The sequence below is a fragment of the Theropithecus gelada genome, chromosome 10, assembly GCF_003255815.1.
Source record: "Theropithecus gelada isolate Dixy chromosome 10, Tgel_1.0, whole genome shotgun sequence".
NCBI lineage: Eukaryota > Metazoa > Chordata > Mammalia > Primates > Cercopithecidae > Theropithecus > Theropithecus gelada.
The window spans coordinates 3,788,699-3,809,099 of record NC_037678.1 but is presented as its reverse complement, the minus strand read 5'-3'; the positions used below and the strand labels follow the sequence as shown (position 1 = coordinate 3,809,099).

At 49.7% G+C, this 20,401-nt stretch overlaps 1 protein-coding gene across 3 annotated transcripts in view; it reads left to right on the top strand.

The window, feature by feature from the left end:
- TBC1D22A (TBC1 domain family member 22A) overlaps window positions 1-20,401 on the top strand; it is a 408,925-nt gene that overhangs the window by 16,535 nt on the left and 371,989 nt on the right. Inside the window, exons 2-5 of one of the 3 annotated variants that reach the window (XM_025398761.1) lie at window positions 13,985-14,041; window positions 14,133-14,269; window positions 14,960-15,306; window positions 18,823-18,999. In XM_025398761.1, coding sequence (XP_025254546.1) covers window positions 14,982-15,306; window positions 18,823-18,999 — 502 coding nt within the window. In that variant the 5' untranslated portion in view covers window positions 13,985-14,041; window positions 14,133-14,269; window positions 14,960-14,981. The remainder of the gene's footprint in view (window positions 1-13,984; window positions 14,042-14,132; window positions 14,270-14,959; window positions 15,307-18,822; window positions 19,000-20,401) is intronic. The other 2 variants (XM_025398760.1, XM_025398762.1) reach the window with 2 other exon arrangements.

Sequence of the window (20,401 nt, the reverse complement as noted above, 5' to 3'; positions counted from 1 at the left end):
CCCATTAGCCTAGGCCGACACAGGGTCAGGACCATCAGTGCCACTGGCTTCCACCTCCACATCTTGTCCCAGCGGAAGGTCTTCGGGGGCAGTAACATGCATGGAGCGGTCATTGCCTTCTTCTGGAATGCCTCCTGAGGGACTGAGGACTTGCCCGAGGCTGTTTTACAGCTTTTTTTTTTTTTTTTCTTAATAAGTAGAAGGAGCATACTCTAACATAATGATAAAAAGTATAGTACAATAGGCTGAGCACAGTGGCTCACGCCTGTAATCCCAGCACTTTGGGAGGCCTAGGCGGGCAGATCACCTGTGGTCAGGAGTTCGAGACCAGCCTGGCCAACATGGTGAAACCCGTCTCTACTAAAATACAAAAATTAGCCGGGCATGGTGGTGGGCACCTGTAATCCCAGATGCTCAGGAGTCTGAGGCAGGAGAATCACTTGAATCCCGGAGGCAGAGGTTGCAGTGAGTCGAGATTGTGCCATTGCACTTCAGCCTGGATGACAAGAGCAAAACTCTGCCTTAAAAAAAAAAAAAAAAAAAGAAAAAGTATAATACAATGAGTACAATGAATACATACATAAAGCAGTAGCATAGTTGTTCATTATGATCAAGTATCACATACAGTACATAATGTATGTGCTGTACTGTTATAGGACTGGCAGTACAGTAGATTTGCTTATGTCAGCATCACCACAAACACAGGAGTATGCTTTGTGCTACAATGTAACTTTGGCTGTGACATCACTAGGTGACGAATTTTTCAGCGGCATTATAGTCTTACAGGACCATGGTCCCATATGAGGTCTGTTGTTGACTAAAATGTCGTTATGTGGTGCTTGACTGTACTTCTCTGTGTTGGACAGTTTCTTTCTTTCTTTTTTTTTTTTTTGAGATGGAGTTTTACTCTCATTGCCCTGGCTGGAGTGTGGTGGCACAATCTCAGCTCACCGCAATCTCCACTTCCCGGGTTCAAGCGATTCTCCTGCCTCAGCCTCCTGAGTAGTTGGGATTACAGGCGTGCACCACAACAAAATTAGCCCGGCTAATTTTGTATTTTTAGTAGAGATGAGTTTTCTCCATGTTGGTCAGGCTGGTCTCGAACTCTCGACCTCAGGTGATCCACCCGCCTCGGCCTCCCAAAGTGCTGGGATTGCAGGCGTGAGCCGCAGCGCCCGGCCAGGACAATTTCAAAACACTTCCATTTCCTTCGTATTTTCTGTTTTCTATAATAAATACGCATTGCTTTTGTTATGTGAGGGAAAAAATTTTTGTAAAAATGCTGTTTCCAAGACCTATTTGCAGAGATGTCCATTTGACCCAGTAATTGCCTCAGCCCCTGCTGGGTTCTCAGTGCTCCGAGGGCTGTGAGGAGTGTGACACGAGACAAAATGTAGCAGGGAGTTTGTGGCCCAGAAGTGACACCACATAGCTGGGAGCCTTGTGGGACAGCATGTGCATTACTGCCAGAGTGGTGTGGGTGTCGGGGCGGGACAGCCCTCGGAGACCCTCTGGTTTGGGTCTCAGGCACCACATCTTTCTGCTGTTGACCCTCGGGGTGGGCACGAGTTTCAGATTATGCTGTGGACGGAGGGGATAGTGGAATTGTTTACCGTTGTCAGAATGGTTTTTCGTACATTTTCCTTCAAAGCTCATACAGTTAATTTCCTTGGAAAATTTACTTCTGAACATATTTTATAAATCTGGGGAGCATCGCCGTGTGTTGGAATGAGCCGAATGGTAAATTCAGTTGCTAATTTGAGTATGTATTTCCGAAAGCTGCTATTGAACCCTAAGGGGGCATTGAATGATGACTGTGCTTGGAGAAGAGAGGTTGATTAGCCATAAAATGAATTTGACTAGATGACTTGTCTGTTTACTTCATATATGTGAAATACAGAGAAGCATTTAATCGTAAATGTTTCATTTCTTTTATGATTCTGAGAACATTGCAGCTGAATTTATTGCTTTTCCATACTTTTATTTTCTTTCACTCTTCCCTATTTCACTCTCCAGTGCTATTTTCAACCACTGCTGTTTAACCTTCAATTAAAAAAAAAAGCTGTTCTGATACACCATCAGGTTTGTTTGTTTGAAAAAAAAGCTGTTCTGATACACCATCAGCACCTTGGTGTAGAGGCTTCAGATTCAAACCAGAGAAACATTCTGCGGGATCTGCTGGGGAGAGCTGCCTCCTGTCAAAACCCAGTGCCCTTGCAGCACTGGCTCGAGTCGCTCTGTTCCTCTTGCCTCTGACTTGCCTCTTCCCGCTTCAGAGTCACCTGTGTCCTCATGGATTAGCCGCTTTTGTGAAGGCAGCCTGAGGACAGGGACTCTCGCTTGTTTACTGTCAGCTTTCCACGACCAGCCCGGGGCCTGGTGTGGAGCAGGTGCCCAGTCAGTGTTTGTTGAGTGACTTGAATGGAGAAACGTAACACAGTGTAGTCAGTAGAAGCTGAAGGCTTCTGTGTTTCATGCTGCTGTCAAGCGAGAACCAAGTGGAGGCTTTGGCTATCCACAAGTAGATTTTCAGCAAGTATTTGATTCTTGTGTTTTGTTTATTGTTTATTTAAATTCAAGGTTTTCTGAGTCATGTTGTAAAGACAGCTCCGGGCACAGTCCTGAAGAGATGGTGTTGATTTCAGGGACCCATTCTCTTTCTCTTGGGCATTTCCCTCTGCCCCGACCCCCACAGCTGACCAGTGTCTCCAGCCTCTTCCTCCACCCTATTCTCATGCTGTGACCCCTCCCCCCTTCTCCCTGGAGGTGCCCTCCCAATTTTTTTTTTTTTCAGACAGGGTGTCACTCTAGCCCAGGCTGGAGTGCAGTGGTGCGCAATCTTGGCTCACTGCAGCCTCGACTTCCTGGGCTCAGGTGATCCTCCCACCTCGGCTTCCTGAGTAGCTGGGACTACAGGAGCACACCACCATGCCTGGCTAATTTTTATATTTTTTATAGAGACAGGGTTTCACTACATTGCCCAGACTGGTCTTGAACTCCTGGACTCAAGAGATCTGCCCACCTTGGCCTCTCGAAGTGCTGGGATTATAGGCCTGAGCCACCATGCCCAACCCCAGTTCTTGTGTTAGACCTTAGTTTACCTGCTTCCCTTGCCATGGGTGTCCTCGGGTTCCCCTCACGAGTGGCGGCATTGCAGTTGCGTCTCCTTGTGCCTTGTGTTGAAAAGGTGAGCTTTGGCCACAATCCTGAGGGCTGTTGTTGGGGAGAGCATGGGGAGGTCTTTTTGGTTGGGGGTCTTTTTCAGGGCCCAGCCCCTTGGGGCATCTCTCTGCTGGCCCCTCCCTGGCCTGCCCTGGGGTGTCTTGTCCCTCATGCACGTTGTTCCACTTTCACCTGCGTGCGGCCTCTGCTGTCGCGGGCTAGAGCCTGTGACCCTTTGTCAGTGTTTGCTCACGTGCTTTTCTGTCTGAGGGCCCCGGCTGTGTGTGTGTAGGATCAGTGGGATGTGTATCCATTCGACCAGAACACCCAACTAATGGCCCCTGCCTTTGCTCACTGCTAACCGGTTAGCCCTCCTCAAGTTTGGGGGTGGTGAAATCTGTCATTTTCATGTGAAGCACATGCTGAAGTGTGTTGTTTTGTGGTGATTGGCACTACAAACTTGTCATTCATGGTGGGACAAGTGAACTTGGACTTCTTATTTTTTTTGAGATGGAGTCTCAGTCTGTTACCAGGCTAGAGTGCAGTGGCATGATCTCGGCTCACTGCACCCTCTGCCTCCCGGGTTCAAGCAGTTCTCCTGCCTCAGCCTCCCGGGTAGCTGGTACTACAGGCGTGCGCCCCCACGCCCGGCTAGTTTTTGTATTTTTAGTAGAGATGAGGTTTCACCATGTTGGCCAGGATAGTCCCGATCTCTTGACCTCGTGATCCGCCCGCCTTGACCTCCCAAAGTGCTGGGATGACAGGCGTGAGCCACCGCGCCTGGACTAATTTTTGTATTTTTAGTAGAGACGGGGTTTCACCATGTTAGCCAGGATGGTCTCGATCTCCTGACCTCGTGATCCGCCCGCCTTGGCCTCCCAAAGTGCTGGGATGACAAGCGTGAGCCACTGCTCCTGGCCGGACTTTGGTCTATTTAAAGGTTGAATGAATAAGACGGGTCAGCCATCTCGAGCCTTCCCTTCCATGACGTACCGGCCTTCCTGGGACACAGTGTGGTCAGGGAGGGGGCCTTTCCTGTCCTGCCTTCCATCTTTATAGAGATACCACTTACGTGCCACATTGTTCGCCCATTTAAAGTGCTTGCTGTTTTTAGTATATTCATAGTTATGCAGTCATTACTACAGTCAATTTTAGACAAATTTAATCACCACAGAGAGCAAAGCTGTACCTGTTAGCATTCACTTCCCATTCTCTCCTCGCCCCCTTGGCAACCACGGGTCTACTATCTGGATGTTGCATGTCAGTGGAATCATACAGTGTGCGGCCTTTTGCATCTGGCTTCTCTCAGCTTCATGTTGTCAAGATTCACCCATGCTATGTTGTGTACCAAGACTTCATTCCCTTTATGACCTAATATTACTCCATCGTGTGGTTCGGCCATGTTGTGTTGACCCCATTCATCAGCTGGTGGACATTTGCCTCCACTCTGTGGCTGTTATGGATAATGCTGTACGAGGTTTTGGTATGGATGTGTATTTTCGTTTCTCTTGGGTATCTACCTTTGAGTGGAATTGCAGGGTCACGTGATAACTCCATGTAACCTTCCGAGGACCTGCCAAGCTGTTTTCCACAGCAGCTGCCCATTTTTCATTCCCACTAGCAGTGTGTGAGGTTCCAGTCTCTGCATCCTCACCATCACGCTTTAGCATCTTTTTAATTTCTGCCATTCTGCTGGGTGCGAAGTGGTATCCCATGGTGGTTTTGATTTGTGTTTCTCTGATGGCTAATGATACTGAGCTTACTTTTTGAAAGACTTCTGTTTGTAGTATCAAAAGAATGGGGAGACTTAGAGTTATCAGCAGCGTGCCCCCAGGAGCCCTTCATGTTTTGACCCTTCTGGAGAGTAAGGCAGTGCTCCAGCAGTGTGCCCGTGTCCAGGGCACGCACACCTCACCTTCACAGAGCCAGAGCGATCTTTAAAAAACTAGAAAGCGTTTCAGCCATTCGGAAAGGGCACACAGGCTGATGTAATACAGAAGACACCGTATCTCCATCCGGCACGGGAAAGAAGACAGTGCACACACACAGTTGAAGCTGCCGTGGGGTCTTTGCCTGACTTACCCACTCCCCAGACCCCTGTTCTGAGTTTTGTATTTCCATTCCCATGTGTGCAGGAGTTTTTTTTAACCACTCATATATGTATCAAAAATGATATACAGTATCATTTCGCCTTTAACATTTTTTTTTTGAGACGGAGTCTTGCCCTGTCGCCCAGGTGCTCGAGTGCAGTGGCACGATCTCGGCTCACTGCAGGCTCCGCCTAGCGGGTTCAGGCCATTCTCCTGCCTCATCCTCCCAAGTAGCTGGGACTACAGGTGCCCGCCACCTCACCAGGCTAATTTTTAAAATGTTTTTAGTAGAGACAGAGTTTCACCATGTTAACCAGGATGGTCTCGATCTCCTGACCTCGTGATCCGCCCGCCTCTGCCTCCCAAAGTGCTGGGATTACAGCCGTGAGCCACTGCACTCAGCCAAAACATTTTTATAAAGGATGTCACACTGTCAGCTTGCTCTCCTCTTCACTGTTCTGTTTATGACATTTATCTGTATTGGTTCTGGTGGTTCTAGTTAATTCCCGTCTGCTATGCGTAGTATTCCATCATATGTATGTATTCTGGCTTACGCATTATTCAGTCAATGGGCATCTAGCTTTATCTCAAAAAGTTTTTTTTTTTCTTTGTTAGCATTCTAGACATTGCTGAGCTCATCTCCTGTGTGCTTGTGCAAGGGTTTTCCAGGTTGTCTGTCAAGTGAAATTATGTCATATGTATCTGCTTTTCATAAGGAATCACGAGGGTTCTCTTTAAAACAGTAGATTGCTGCAATGTTTCAAAGCAGTATAATTCATTAAGAAGTTTATTGACTAATATACTTTTTCTTTTTTTTTTTTTTTGGATACAGAGTCTTGCTTTGTTGCCCAGGCTGGAGTGCAGTGGTGTGATCACAGCCCACTGCAACCTCCAACTCCTGGGTTCATGTGATCCATCTACTTTAGCCTCATGAGTGGCAGGGGCTACAGGTACATGCCACTGTGCCCAGCTAAATTAATTTTTTGGTAGAGATGGGGGTCTCACTATGTTGCCCAGACTAGTCTTGAATTCCTGGTCTCAAGTGATCCTCCTGCCTCAGCCCCCCAAAGTGCTAGGATTACAGGTGTGAGCCACCATACCTGGCCGGTTAATATACTTTTTTTTTTTTCTTTTTTGAGACAGAGTCTTGCTCTGTCACCCAGGCTGGAGTGCAGTGGCACGATCTCGGCTCACTGCAAGTTCCGCCTCCCGGGTTCATGCCATTCTCCTGCCTCAGGCTCCCGAGTAGCTGGGACTACAGGCGCCCGCCACTATGCCCGGCTAATTTTTTGTATTTTTAATAGAGACAGGGTTTCACCATGTTAGCCAGGGTGGTCTCGATCTCCTGACCTTGTGATCTGCCCGCCTCAGCCTCCCAAAGTGCTGGGATTACAGGCGCGAGCCACCACGCCCGGCCTTAATATACTTTTTTAAAGACAGATTTCATTATCTGAAATGAGCTACATATTCTTTTAAAAATATCTTTAGTTGAAATCTGCTTTTCTTTTTAGCTATGCAAAAACAAATAAAAGTGCAATTTTGGTAAGATAAAATGGGATTCCTTTAGTCTGAGCTGAACTTTGTTGGAACATTTTTTGTTTAGTAAACACAAATGGTTTGCCTATGAAGAATTTATGAATTTCCGGCTGTCCTGGGAGGAAAAGCCTTTGGCCTGTGATAATGTGACAGAGACTGTTTTTAAAAGGACGTGTAAATAGTCCTTTTAAGTAGGCCGAGATGTATGCTGGTTTTGAGCAATAGAGATACATTGGGGAATGATAGGAAGAACATAAATGTTCATATAAAGAGAGATTGATAATATTGATGACTGTGGCCAGGCGAGGTGGCTCACGCCTGTAATCCCAGCACTTTGGGAGGCTGAGGCGGGCGGATCACGAGGTCAGGAGATCGAGACCATCCTGGCTAACACGGCGAAACCCCGTCTCTACTAAAAAAAATACAAAAAAATTAGCCGGACGTGGTGGCAGGCGCCTGTAGTCCCAGCTACTCAGGAGGCTGAGGCAGGAGAATGGCGTGAACCCAGGAGGCGGAGCTTGCAGTAAGCCGAGATTGCGCCACTGCACTCCAACCTGGGCGACAGAGCGAGACTCCGTCTCAGAAAAAAAAAAAAAAAAAAAAAAAAATTGATGATTGCTATTCGTAGGCCACGTCACAGTGTTTGGATTGCTGTGATATATGGTTATCTCATTTTGTACGTGTTCTTCCCATTTCCAGGAAGAGAAAACGAAAATTCAGAGTACTTACTTGGTTAAAACTTTACCAGCTAGTAAGTGTTGGAGCTGGACCTTGAACCTGGGCCTTTTGATTGTTAAACCTGAAAGCTTTCTACCAGTGTCAGAGAGAAATCCAAGACGTTTCAGGGAAAGGACATGACAGATAGATTGTGCTTGATCTAAGCAGGCTGTATCTTTTTTTTTTTTTTCCCCCTGCATAGAGCAAGCATTTGTTTCTGCTGATAGGTTTTGTGGGTGAGAGATTCAGATGGGGCACAGTGGGGATGTCTTGTCTCTTCTCCATGATGTCTGGGGCCTCTCTAGGAAGACCGGAAGGCCGAGGCTGAAATTATAAGAAGGCTGATTCACTGACTTGTCTAGCGGTGATGCAGGCTGTCCGCTGGGCCTTTAGCTGGTGCTGTGGGTTGTAATGTGTACATATGGGAGATCCCTGTGGCTAATTTTGGTGTCTTCAGAGAATGGGTAGCTGGGTTCCAAGAGCGGGAACCCAAGAGGGCCAGGTAGAAACTGTGTTGACTTAAAAAAATGACAACATCTTCCCCGAGATACGGATACAACACAGTTCACCCATGTAACTTCACACACAATGGCCTTCACCCATTTAAAGTAAATAACGCAGTGGTTTTTTAGTGTCTTCAAAGAGTTGCATAACTATCACCACAATCAATTTTAGAGCATGTTTATTGCCTCTAAAAAACCTCGTGTGTCCTGTAACTATCACTCCTGCCTTCCTCCCTATTCTGGTCCCCAAGTTACCACTAATCTATGTTCTCTGTATATAGAATTGTCTGTTCTAGGGATTTCAAATGGAATAATATAATGCACGTTTCTTTGGTAATTATCTTCTTTCACTGAGCATAGTATTTTCAAGATTCATCTATGTTGTAGCTTGTATCAGTACTTTTGTTTTGAGACAAGGTCCTGCTCTGTTGCCCAGGCTGGAGTGCAGTTTTGCGAACATGGCTCACTGCAGCCTTGATCTCAACCTCCTGAGCTCAAGTGATTCTCCTGCTTCAGCCTCCCATGTAGCTGGGACCACAGACATGCATCATCATGCCTGGTTAATTTCTTGATTTTTTGTAGAGATAGAGGTCTCACTTTGTTGCCCAGACTGGTCTTTAACTCCTGGGCTCAAGTGATCCTGCCCATCTTGGCCTCCCAAAGTTCTGAGTGCTGGATTATAGGTGTGAGCCACCTCCCATCCTTGCCTTGCTCCTGAGTTTAGGGGCAGCCTTTCACCATTAAGTATGGTGTTAACTGTGAGTTTTTTGTAGATATCCTTTATCAGGATGAAGATTACCTTTGATTCCTGGTTTGTTGAGAATTTTTAGAATGAAGGAATGTTGAATTGAATCATATGCTTTTTCTGTATCTATTTAGACGATCATGTGGTTTTTGTACTTTATTCTCTTAAATATAGTGTATTGCACTAATTGATTTTTGTTTATTAAACACACCTTGCATTTCTTGCGTAAATGCCACTTGATTATTACACATAATCTCTTTTCATGTGTTGTTGGATTTGGTTTGCTAGTGTTTTGGGTTTTTATGTATATATTCATAAGAGATACTGGTCTGTAGTTTTGTTTCTTCGTGATGTCTTTGCTTGATTTTGGTATCAGGTCCTCCCACCTCAGCCTTCTGAGTAGCTGGGACTACAGGTGTGTGTTCCCATGCCCACTAGTTTTTTGGTTTTTAGTAGATGAGGTCTTGCTCTGTTAGCCAGGCTGATCTTGAACTCCTAGGGTTTAAGTGATCCTCCCACCTTGGCTTCCCAAAGATTACAAGCATGAGCCAGTGTGCCCAGCCTCTAATTCAGCCTCTTTACATGTTATGTATCTAGTCATATTTCCTCCTGCTCCTTGAGTAAGTTTCAATTGTATGTATCTTTCTGGAAATTTGTACATTTTATCTAATTTATCTTGTTTGTTGGTGTACAGTTGTTCATAATAGTCTCATAATTATTTTTATTTCTGTAAGGTTGATAATAATGTCTTCTTCCTCATTTCTGTTTTTTTTTTTTTTTTTTTTTTAGACGGAGTCTCGCTCTGTCGCCCAGGCTGGAATGCAGTGGCGTGATCTGGGCTCACTGCAAGCTCCGCCTCCTGGGTTCACACCATTCTCCTGCCTCAGCCTCCCGAATAGCTGGGACTACAGGTGCCCGCCACCCCGCCCAGCTAATTTTTTTGTATTTTTAGTAGAGACAGGGTTTCACCGTGTTAGCCAGGCTGATCTCGATCTCCTGACTTTGTGATCCACCTGCCTTGGCTTCCCAAAGTGCTGGGATTAGGCGTGAGCCACCATGCCCAGCCTCATTTCTGACTTTTGTAATTTGAGTCTTTTTTCTTTTAGTCAGTCTAGCGAAAGGTTTGTCAGTTTTATTCATCTACTCAGAGAACCATCTCTCGGTTTTGTTCATTTTCCTTATATTTAAGGAAATAACCAGACCAGCAGCTTTCTGCATCCCCCTGGAGTCCTGCTGTGGTTCTGGAAGTTGCCTCTCCTTCTTTCTGTTGAGTGGCCAGTGCATGTGGGGGCTCCTGCGTCTCCCCTTCACCAGAGTAGCTCTGCCTTTACCTGTTTGGCATTTCCATGTAACATTTCTTTTGAAAAGTTGGTTTACTGCTAAAGTACAGTTAAACCCCACAGAACAAAACTGGAGCCGCATGCATTAACATTGATACATAAAAAACAATCTTGAGGGAACATCTAGTTGCAAAAAGATACATACGTATGAAATGATAACAATGTAAACTTTGCAAATGTGCAGAATAATATGGTATGTTGCCTAGAGATCCACCTCTCTTCCATAATAGTATAAACTCTTACATGGAAATGGAAAATGTCAAATACAGGTTGGTAGCTACCTAGGAGGAGGCAGGTAGAGAACCAGAATGGGGAGGGTTTCAACTCTGTTATATGACCAAATGTTGGAATTTGGTGGAAGTGAATCTCTGGGTAGTGTCTGTGTGGTTATTCCTTATGTCCTATATGTCACTAAGCTGACTTTGCAGCCTGCCAGGTGTGAGTGACCTTGGGCAGGCTATTTTTTTTTTTTCTTTTTTTGAGACAGAGTCTCGCTCTGTCGCCCAGGCTAGAGTGCAGTGGCGCGATCTCAGCTCACTGCAAGCTCCGCCTCCCTGGTTCACGCCATTCTCCTGCCTCAGCCTCCCGAGTAGCTGGGACTACAGGCACCCGCCACCACGAGCCCGGCTAATTTTTTGTATTTTTAGTAGAGACGGGGTTTCACCGTGTTAGCCGGGATGGTCTCAATCTCCTGACCTCGTGATTCGCCCGCCTCGGCCTCCCAGTAAGACTGGGTTTCCATACTCCTGTGGCATGCTCTTGCAGGAATTATCCTGGAACATTCAAAATGCCAGTGGAGGTGTTGCTTTGTGTTGCTTTTGTAAGTAAACTGTAAGGGCCTGAATAGTTTGAACTGTATTGTGCTTATTTTGGCCTCCCCAGTGCCCTGAGAGTCAGTATTGAAAAAATGTTTGTTAAATTTTGCTGAAAAATCTTAGACTATAACAGTAAACATTTGGTATAATTAATATATTGTGCTGCAGGCATAGGAATGGGATACTGAGTAGAAACTGAGTGGGAAGCTGAAAAATGACCTAATGTAATATTTTAATGTTAAAAATGATATTCTCGAATATCATTTCACTGGGTGAAAGGAGAGGTTACTTAATCAATGACATTTGAACTCTTTTTCTTTTTAAAGTTTCCTACTAAATGCTATATAGCAAAATAAAATAAATTCTAGGTGGATTGAAAACGTAAGGGTAGGAACGAGCCCTCTAGAAGGATGAAGCTAGCACGCAGTGAAATGTTTGTGCCCTCTTGGAAGGGCTGGGCCTTTCCAAGTGTCGTCCCCAAAGTGGAATCATGAGGAAAGGACACAAGAGTGGCTCAGCCTCCCAGACCAAGGAAAACAGATTGGCCACCGCCTTTCTCTTTCTGTCACTGCTCTAACAAATCATCACAAACTTACTGGCTTACAACAAACATGGTATCTTAGACTTCGAGAGTTTGCAAGTCTGACGTGGGTCTCACTGGGCTAACACCAAGGTGATGGTGGGGCTGGTTCCTTCTGGAAGCTCCAGGAGAGAGCGTTTTCCCTACTCTCTCCAGCGCCAGGAAGCCGCCCACATCGTATGGCCCCTTTCTCCAAACGCTATATTGCATTTGTGTGACCTTTTGTGGTCATGTCTCCCTCTGGCCACAGCCGGGAAGCTTTTCTGCGTTTGAGTACCCATGATTAGATTGTGCCCAGCAGGATAGCCCAGGATGGTCTCCCACCTCCGGGTTTGTGTTCTTAATTGCATCTGCAAAGTCCCGTTTGCCACGTCAGGTGACACAGTCACAGGTTCTAGGCGTTAGGATGTAGACATCTTGGCTGGGGGCCGTTATTCTGCTGACCACACCACCGGAATGACTAACAAGGAATGGTCTGTTTACAAGGTTTCTTTTGCAAAGCAGTAAGAAAGTGGTGAGCACCTCATTAGAAAATGGACAAAGGGTATGAACAATTTACAAAAAGAAGAGGTACAAATGAACAAAATTAGAAAAAAATGTTTTACCTCACTAATGAATGAAAAGGCACATAGCTGACACGGAGACCACTGTTCTCCTGTTGAATGAGCAGTGATGTGTGGTGTCTGACTCTGCTGGTGGGATATGAGCCACGGCTCTTTGGCAGTGTGGACCAGCAGCATTTTTAATGCGTGCTTTATGTCCCAAACTTTCCATTTCTAGGAGTCTATCTTCAAGAGGTTATCATAGTTGTGTGCAAATATTTGTCTCCAAATATCTTTATTACTTTTTTGTAATCCCCATTTTATTTTATTTTTTAGAGACAAGGTCTCACTCTGTAACCCAGATTGGAGTGCAATGGTACATTCTTGGCTCACTGCAACCTCCACCTCCCAGGCTCAAGCGATCATTCCCACCATATTTTTTGTAATCACTTATTTTATTTTTTTGAGACGGGGTCTCAGTCTGTAACCCTGGTTAGAGTTCAGTGGTGCAGTCTTGGCTCACTGCAACCTCAGCCTCCCAAGTAGCTGGGACCACAGGCTTGTGTCACCACGCCCAGCCAATATTTTTATATTTTTTGTACAGACACGGTTTCGCCCTGTTGCCCAGGCTAGTCCTGATCTCCTGAGCTCAAGCGATCCACCCACCTCGGCCTCCCAACATTGCCAGTATTGCCATCAACAAACAGAGATTCATTTGTTTCATGTGTCTGGTAGTCTGTGGTGAGCAGTGCAGGGTTGGGCAGCAGCTCAAAGCCGTCATAGCCCCATGCTCTTTCCCGCCTGTCTGCCCTGCTGCCCTTCATGGTGGCATCTTCCTTCACTCACACATGATGGCTGAGGTCCCAGGCCTCACCTCTGTGTTCCAGGAGGAAAAAAACGGAGAGAAGCTAGGGACCAAAGGGGTGCTAGGTAAGCCTGTTTTTTTTTTTTTTTCCCCAGAAAAGTAAAAACCCCCATTTATTTCTTGCTGGCTGTGAGAAATAAATGTGTGTCACAGGGCCAGCCGTGGCTGAAGTCAGCCAAAGGAGCAAAGGCTTCTGGGTAGAGGTTGATCAGTCAACCAACAGTGTCCGCCATGTGGAGTATTTCATTTCCATCGGTTTTCCAAATTTGCTCTGATGAATATAAGACTTTTATAATAAATACTTTTATAATAAAACAATTAAATCTTTTTTTTTTTTTTTTTTTTTTTTTGAGACGGAGTCTTGCTGTGTCACCCAGGCTGGAGTGCAGTGGCTCAATCTCGGCTCACTGCAACCTCCGCCTCCTGGATTCAAGCCATTCTCCTGCCTCAGCCTCCCCAGTAGCTAGGATTACAGGTGTGCACCACCATGCCCAGCTAATTTTTGTAGTTTTAGTAGAGACGGGGTTTCATCATGTTTGCCAGGCTGGTCTCGAACTCCTGACCTTGTGATCCACCCACCTTGGCCTCCCAAAGTGCTGGGATTACAGGCATGAGCCACTGTGTCCAGCCCATTAAATCTTTAAAAAAATTATATTTATCTTTTGCAATTCTGTATTCAGTTTCAGACAAAATGATGGCAGTTGAGAATTCCCAGATGGGCGTTTCTTGGAGTTTTTAGTCTGTGGGCAGAGTCTGCAGTTTCTTCATTGCACTCCCAGACACCCTCATCACCGTGTGGATGCCCGAGGGTCTGTGGTGGTGCTTGTTGGGCTGAGGCCTATTCTCAGGGAGGGGCTGAATGCCCTGCTTGTGTGGGGTGTGGGGTGTGGGCTTGTATGGTGCCATTCATCCCTTCTGAACTGGGCCCTCAGGACCCCGGGTGGCTGCAGGGAGGCCTGCAGCAGCCAATGAGAAGCTGCTTCCTTCAGTCCTGTGGGTTCCTGGGAGCCCACCTTTTGGCTGAGCTGGTGGTAGGCTCTTGGGAAGGTAGGAGAGAGGCTCACTGGTTTTCCATTTCTTTTCCATCAGCATCCAGCATGTGTATGGCGCCCAGCACCCCCCCTTTGATCCACTGTTACATGGCACGTAAGTGACGTTCCAGTCTCCCTTGGCATCTCGGCTCTGATGTGGGAGGGCTGTGGCAACCCTGCTCTTCCTGCTTCCCTTCTGCTCCCAGGCATTCCTGAGGGAGTAGAGTGGCTTCTCATCCAGCCACACTGATCAAGCAGTCGCTTTGTGTGAGATGCTGCACACCCCATGCTTCCCATCCCAGTGAGGACGGTGGCTGTGGGAGCCACAGCCTGATGCGGGGAGGCGGGGGAGCACTGGGGAGAGCCAGGAGCCGGCATCCTTTAGCCACGGGCAGCCTGGCTGCAGGCCATTCATGCTGGCTCGTCCTTTCCGCTCCTCCTTCCCACATTCTCCACCGGCTGCTGGAGCCCGGCCCTGGCCTGTCCTGGCCCCTCCGCAGCAGGCGGGAGCACAGGGTGTGGGACTTGTGCTTGACTGGTGTGGCCCTGCAGGACTGCACCTGTCTGACGAGTTTCTGACATGAGGTAGGGCCGGTGTTGTGTGTTGTCATATTTTGGGGAAATGTTGTTTAAATGATCGTGTCTTCAAATCCGTATACCACAGGCCCATACCCTGCACAGGCGCTCCTGGCCCACACCCCCACTGCTGGGCAGGAGCCTTACTGGGACTCGGGGAAGGTGCCACTGGCCAGAGTGAGCTGGGCTGGGTCTGCAGGGCAGCACCATGTGGCCCTGTGCCTCCTCCCAGGTGGCCTTGCTGGAGCCCCCTCCCCTCCTGCCACTGAGTCCTCATGGGCTTCACCTGCTGTGCTCCTTTGGCTGCCTCTGTGAATTGTGTTTGCTTTTTCACTCACTGTTGCTAGATCGAAGCTGAAAACTTCTATGCCTGTCTTTTCACCTGGGAATTCTTTCCTGGCTGGTTTTGGGTGAAACCTTCAAGCGTGTACGAGTAAAGACCGCCTTTGCATTGCAGTTTGCCGAAGTCCACGGCCAAGATGCCGACCACACCGGTGAAGGCCAAGAGGGTCAGCACCTTTCAGGAGTTTGAGAGCAATACCAGTGATGCCTGGGACGCTGGGGAGGACGACGACGAGCTCCTGGCCATGGCAGCGGAGAGCCTGAACTCCGAGGTGGTCATGGAGACGGCCAACCGGGTGCTGCGTAACCACAGCCAGCGGCAGGGGCGGCCCACGCTGCAGGAGGGGCCGGAGCTTCAGCAGAAACCCAGGCCTGAGGCAGAGCCGCCCTCACCTCCCAGCGGTGACCTCCGGCTGGTGAAGTCTGTCAGTGAGAGCCACAGCCACACGTCCTGTCCTGCAGGTATGATGGGAGGACTGAAGAGATGATCTGGGTTTCTGGCCAGGCTAAGAAAGTGGCCAGAACCCACTCACTGTGGGAGAATCAGTGGGTTCCCGTCCTCATTTGCAGCAGGCCCCCTGGCCCATGAGAGCCCTTACGGTTCTCTTCCAAGGGTAGGGGAGCAGCCTGCGCTCTATCCTAGGGCCCCCACGTGCTTTCTTCTCTCCTAGCTAAGTGTGTCTCTCCTCCGAGTGGAGTGGAGGCACCAGGCTTTTGTGGGCCAGCCGTGAGAGGGCCATGGAGGAGCAAGCACCTGGGGACACTGTCTCCCTCCTAACTCCACCAGCTTGCAATGGTTCCATGGGTGACATTGCCAGCCTGCATGTTTAGGGGCTGGCCCTCTAGGCAGCTTACAGGATTCCTGCCCGGGGTGCATACACGTGGGCTCAGGTCCGAAGCGGCTGGGAGTCTGACTTTTCGGTCGGCCACATTCGCATTCTGACCCCCTCGGGTGGGGTCGTGTCTGGGGCCGTGTGCATGGCACTGGTGCGCAGCAGCTGTTCCTGAGGCTGTTTCTGTGGCTGCCGCTCTTTAGGTGTTAGAGGCCATCACGTCTGTGATAGAAAAGCCGCACGGTCATGTGATGAACCCACCGTGGGCCCCGGGCACTGTTTTCAGAGCTTGGGATACCCCACTGGACAGACTGAGGTCCATCTGTGCCCTGTGGAAAGTCCGTTCTGGTGAGAGGGATGGATGCAGCACTGCCCACAGCCAGCAAGGGGGCACAGAGTGTGCTGGGAGGCAGCAGGTGCCATGGTCAAGAGAGGCAGAGAATGGGGTGGGAACGCGGTGGCTGTGAGAGCAGTGGCGAGTGAGTATCATCTTAAATGAGGAGGTCAGGGTGTCCTTGCGTGAGCAGTGCTGTTGGGAGGCAGGGCTGAGGGGCAGGGGCAAGGGCTAGCCGGGGCGGCCACAGGCCCTCATAGGTACCTCCCTCCAAGGTCTTCTGGGGGCTAGGGTGCTCTCCCCACATTTCCAGCTGGGAAGATGGAGATTGTTAGAAGAGTCTGAGGTAACCCTGCAGAACTAGGTTTCATACCTAGGTCTAGTTTTTAAAACCACTTTCCAGGAATTGGTTAACTTCTAAAATGTTACAGCTCTCATTAGTTGAGAACGCTGTGCGTGATTTCATTTGATCAGTTTTCTTTTTGGAATCTAATAAATTTTAAAGTATTTGAACTTGTAAGTGGAAATCTGGTGATGGCCTTTGCGGGAGGCTTGGAAACCTGGTGACTGACTGAAGCATGCACTGACCGCCTCCTGCAGGCCCATCCTGGGCAGCGCCCTTCAGCCTGGGCAGAGTCGGAGTTGGCAGGATCCCTGACTTCATCTGCTCATGGAGGGTGGTGCTGACATTGAGGCTCTGTGAGCCTCTCAGCACACCGCCCCCTACCCCCAAGATTCAGGCTGAGAGTGGCCAGGGCCGCAGGACCACACTGTGTGTGGCTGGGGGATCTGACAAGAGGCAGGCTCAGGCTGCGACCAACCGGGGTCGGGGAGCTGTGGGATGTCACCCTGGGATGGCCTCATCCTGGAAGAGCCAGACAAAGGATGCTCCAGACAGCTTGCACTGGGAGAAGGGAGCCTGTGACCTCATTGCCTTGTGCCCCCACCGCCTGCCTTGGAGTTGGCCACTTTTCCGGTGTTTGCTTTCTGGGCAAGACTTTTTTGAGCACTTCAGTATAGTAATGGTGATACCATATATTGATCGTTTACTGTGCGGCAGGTACCGTATCACGTCTCTGTGATACTAAACTCATTAAACTTTGCAGCAACACTAGGGCATGGACTTGTGGGCCCTGCTCAGGACTGAGTGGCCCCTTCCGTGTCCTGATGAAGCCACATCAGTCATTCCTAAGGATCGCAGGGAAGTCCAGCTGAGCACCTTTAATTCGGGGACTCGGTGCACAGCTGCTCTTCCTGCTGAATGTTGATTCTGAGGAACTGTCAGTGCTGCTGAAGCAACAGCCTCTGAAGGAGGGACAGGGGCACTGTTACCCATGGTCCTCCCCTCTGCCCAGGTGCTGGTTCTCAGCCCGCCCTGCGGTAAGGCCGGCAGCGGGAACTCTGGAGCCAGATGCCCCGGCCTGGGGCCCCAGCCCACTGCTCGGCGTGCGGCTGCTACAAAATAGGAATCACAGCAAGGGCACTGAGGCTGCTGGGAGGAGATTCTCCCGGGGGTTGGGGGGTGTCAGGGAGAGTGGGCAGCGGGGATCGGGGGAAGAGACAGGGCGGTACTCTGAAGTCTATGCCCCCACTTTAGCAGACTTCGCTGGAAATTTAACTGGACCACATTCTGCCCAGAAGCCATAGGTTGCTTGGCTCCTGGATAGCCTGAGGGTTTCTGTGTGAATTCTTTTCCCCCACCCCCAGGTTATGAGGAAATGGGGGTGCTGTGTGGGAAGAAGGGCGCGGCGGAGTGCGGCTCCTACCTCCTTGCTCCTGGCTGCTGGAGTGGATGTCAGCCGGTCAATTGCAGCATGTGCTTCGGCTCCGTTTCCTGGAGTTTATTTTTCACTCTAGTTTAATTTTCAGCTTTTGAAAGATGAGATAGCTAGACAGGATTTAGACCTAGGAGTCTGGAGCCTTCCCCAGCCTCTTGCTTGTTGGTCTTGGGTGGCCGTGTTGAGTGACCTGAGGGCCTTAGGGTCTTCCCTTGGGCTGACCCAGTCCCGGGTTGCTAGGTGGGACGTGCTGTCTCACCTCCTGCTTAGGCCCCTGTGGGCCTGTCCATCTTGGGGGTCAGCGAGGCCTTGGTGGGCAGCAGCAGAGGGCGGGCAGCTTGTACTCTAGTGCCACCTCGGTCACTGCCTGTGGTGGGGTCTGGGAAGGTGCCATTCCTTACTTGTCTGGCTTCCTTTGTTTCCTTGGGATGAGGGTCCCTGTGGGACCTTCCTCCCAGGGCACTGGGGAGACCCAGGGAGGGCCAGGCAGGTGGCGGGTTGGGCATGCCCTTGAGACAACAGGTGAGTACCCTCGCAGTGCCCTGGTTCCTGCTGTGTCCCCACCATTGTCTCCTGTCCTCAGCGCCTCTGCAGGCTTTCTCCTTTCCCTCACGGTAACTCGCGGACTTGCCCTCTACGCTCAGGCCTGGCTGACCTGGGAATACCCTCCAGCACAGACCCTCTGGGTCGTGTCACCTGGGAAGGCCCTGATCCTCCACCCCAGGCACTGGTGGGAGCCTGACCGCCAACACAGCCCGAGGGACCCTGGAGTTTTCTGGCTGTCTTTGTGTTGCTTTTATGCGAGGTGCTCGATTTCATTGATGACTGATACTCTGCCAGTGAGGCCAGTGAATTTCAAAGGTGTCAGTTCTATGTTACCGCTCAAGAAACTGAGGTCCCCAACTGCTCAGTGATGGGAAGAAGGGACCACTGTGACCCGACAGCATTCACAAAGAGACGGTGGCACAGCCAGGAGGAACATGCGGTCGAGAGGAACGCCCTCACCCTCACCCCCGTTCTCTCACCCCTGCAGAAAGTGCCAGCGATGCCGCCCCTCTGCAGAGGTCCCAGTCTCTCCCACACGCGGCCACCGTCACGCTGGGTGGCACATCTGACCCCAGCACCCTCAGCAGCTCAGCGCTCAGCGAAAGAGAGGCCTCCCGGCTCGACAAGTTCAAGCAGCTGCTTGCCGGCCCCAACACAGACCTTGGTAAGCACCCTGCCCTCTGGAGGACACACACAGACATTTCTTGCCGTTTCTGAAATAGATCACATCTTAAAGGATTCTGTGTGGGCTTAGGTAATGCACACGCTTCCGTGTGTAATTTGCCTTGCAGGAAGGTGATGAGTTCACGTAATATTTTCAAGTCAGTAAGTCACTAAGGTAGTAGCAATTTGTGCTGATAGTTGCCTCTAGACATGTTTTGTTAGTGTTTTTCCAGTGCAATTTGAAAATGTATTTTGCGTTCCTTTTGGTTTTCTTTTTTTTAAAATTTGAGACAAGGTCTTACTCTGTCGCCCAGGCTGGAGTGCAGTGGTGCAATCATAGCGCACTGCAACCTGGAATTCCTGGGTTCAAGCAATCCTCCTGCCTCAGCCTCCTGAGTATCTGGGACTACAGGATTGTGCCAGCACGCTCACCAAATTCTTTAAACAATTTTTTCTAGGGATAGGGGTCTCCCTGTGTTGCCCAGGCTGGTCTTGAACTCCTAGGCTTAAGAGATTCTCCTGCCTCAGCCTCACAAAGCACTGGGCTTTCAGGCGTGAGCCGCCGCGCCTGGCCCATTCTGTTTTCTTGTTGTCCCAATTGCAGTCTTCATTATTGCCGCCCTTGGTGAGCCTTTCGAGGCTGGCCAGGTGGACATCCTTGTTGGTCATAGTATTCTGAAGACAGTGGCTCATGGGGGCGCAGCGCTGGTGACCATCAACTCGATCTGCTGGTTTTGCACCTTCCTGCCCTGGGGCTGGCAGTCATCAGAGGGTGACAGGCTGTGAGCCCTGCAAGGGGCAAGGGTGAGGCTGGGGCAGAGGGGCAGGCCCGCAGGGCAGAGCACAGTCACCAGCGTGACTCTTCCTGTGCAAGTTGCTTCCAGGCACACGCAGTGTCCCTGTGGACTGCCGTGGCCAGGCTCTGTGGAACGCACTTGCTTTGAGTTCTTCTGGTGGCATTCCTGCTGAATTCACGTCCTTCCTTTCCGTATCTCATCTTTGTGGAGCGCCACTCTGGCTAGGCGTTTGCTAAATGCTGGAGCTCTCGGGAGGACTGGAATGTGGCCTTGGTCATGAGATTGCTTCACTGGGGGGACAAACCTGTATCAGACAGTTACGGCCAGCGTCACTGTGGCACTCTGAGAGCCGGAGGTGCAACGCGTGGCTTGGCCAGGAGGTGGCGAGTGGCGCACGCGGATGGGCTGCCGGGAGCCACGCAGGAGCTGTGCAGGGGCCATGCAGGAGCTCGCAGCATCTGGGCCTTCATGCTCAGGCCCAGGGTAGGGAGAGGGTTTCTGGGCAGAAGCAGCGGTTCAGAGGGCACGGCTGGAGCTGTGTTCCCGAGGCTGGGGAGGGCTCTTGGCAGGTCTGTTGGCAAGGAGGACACAGCTCTGCGTAGCGTT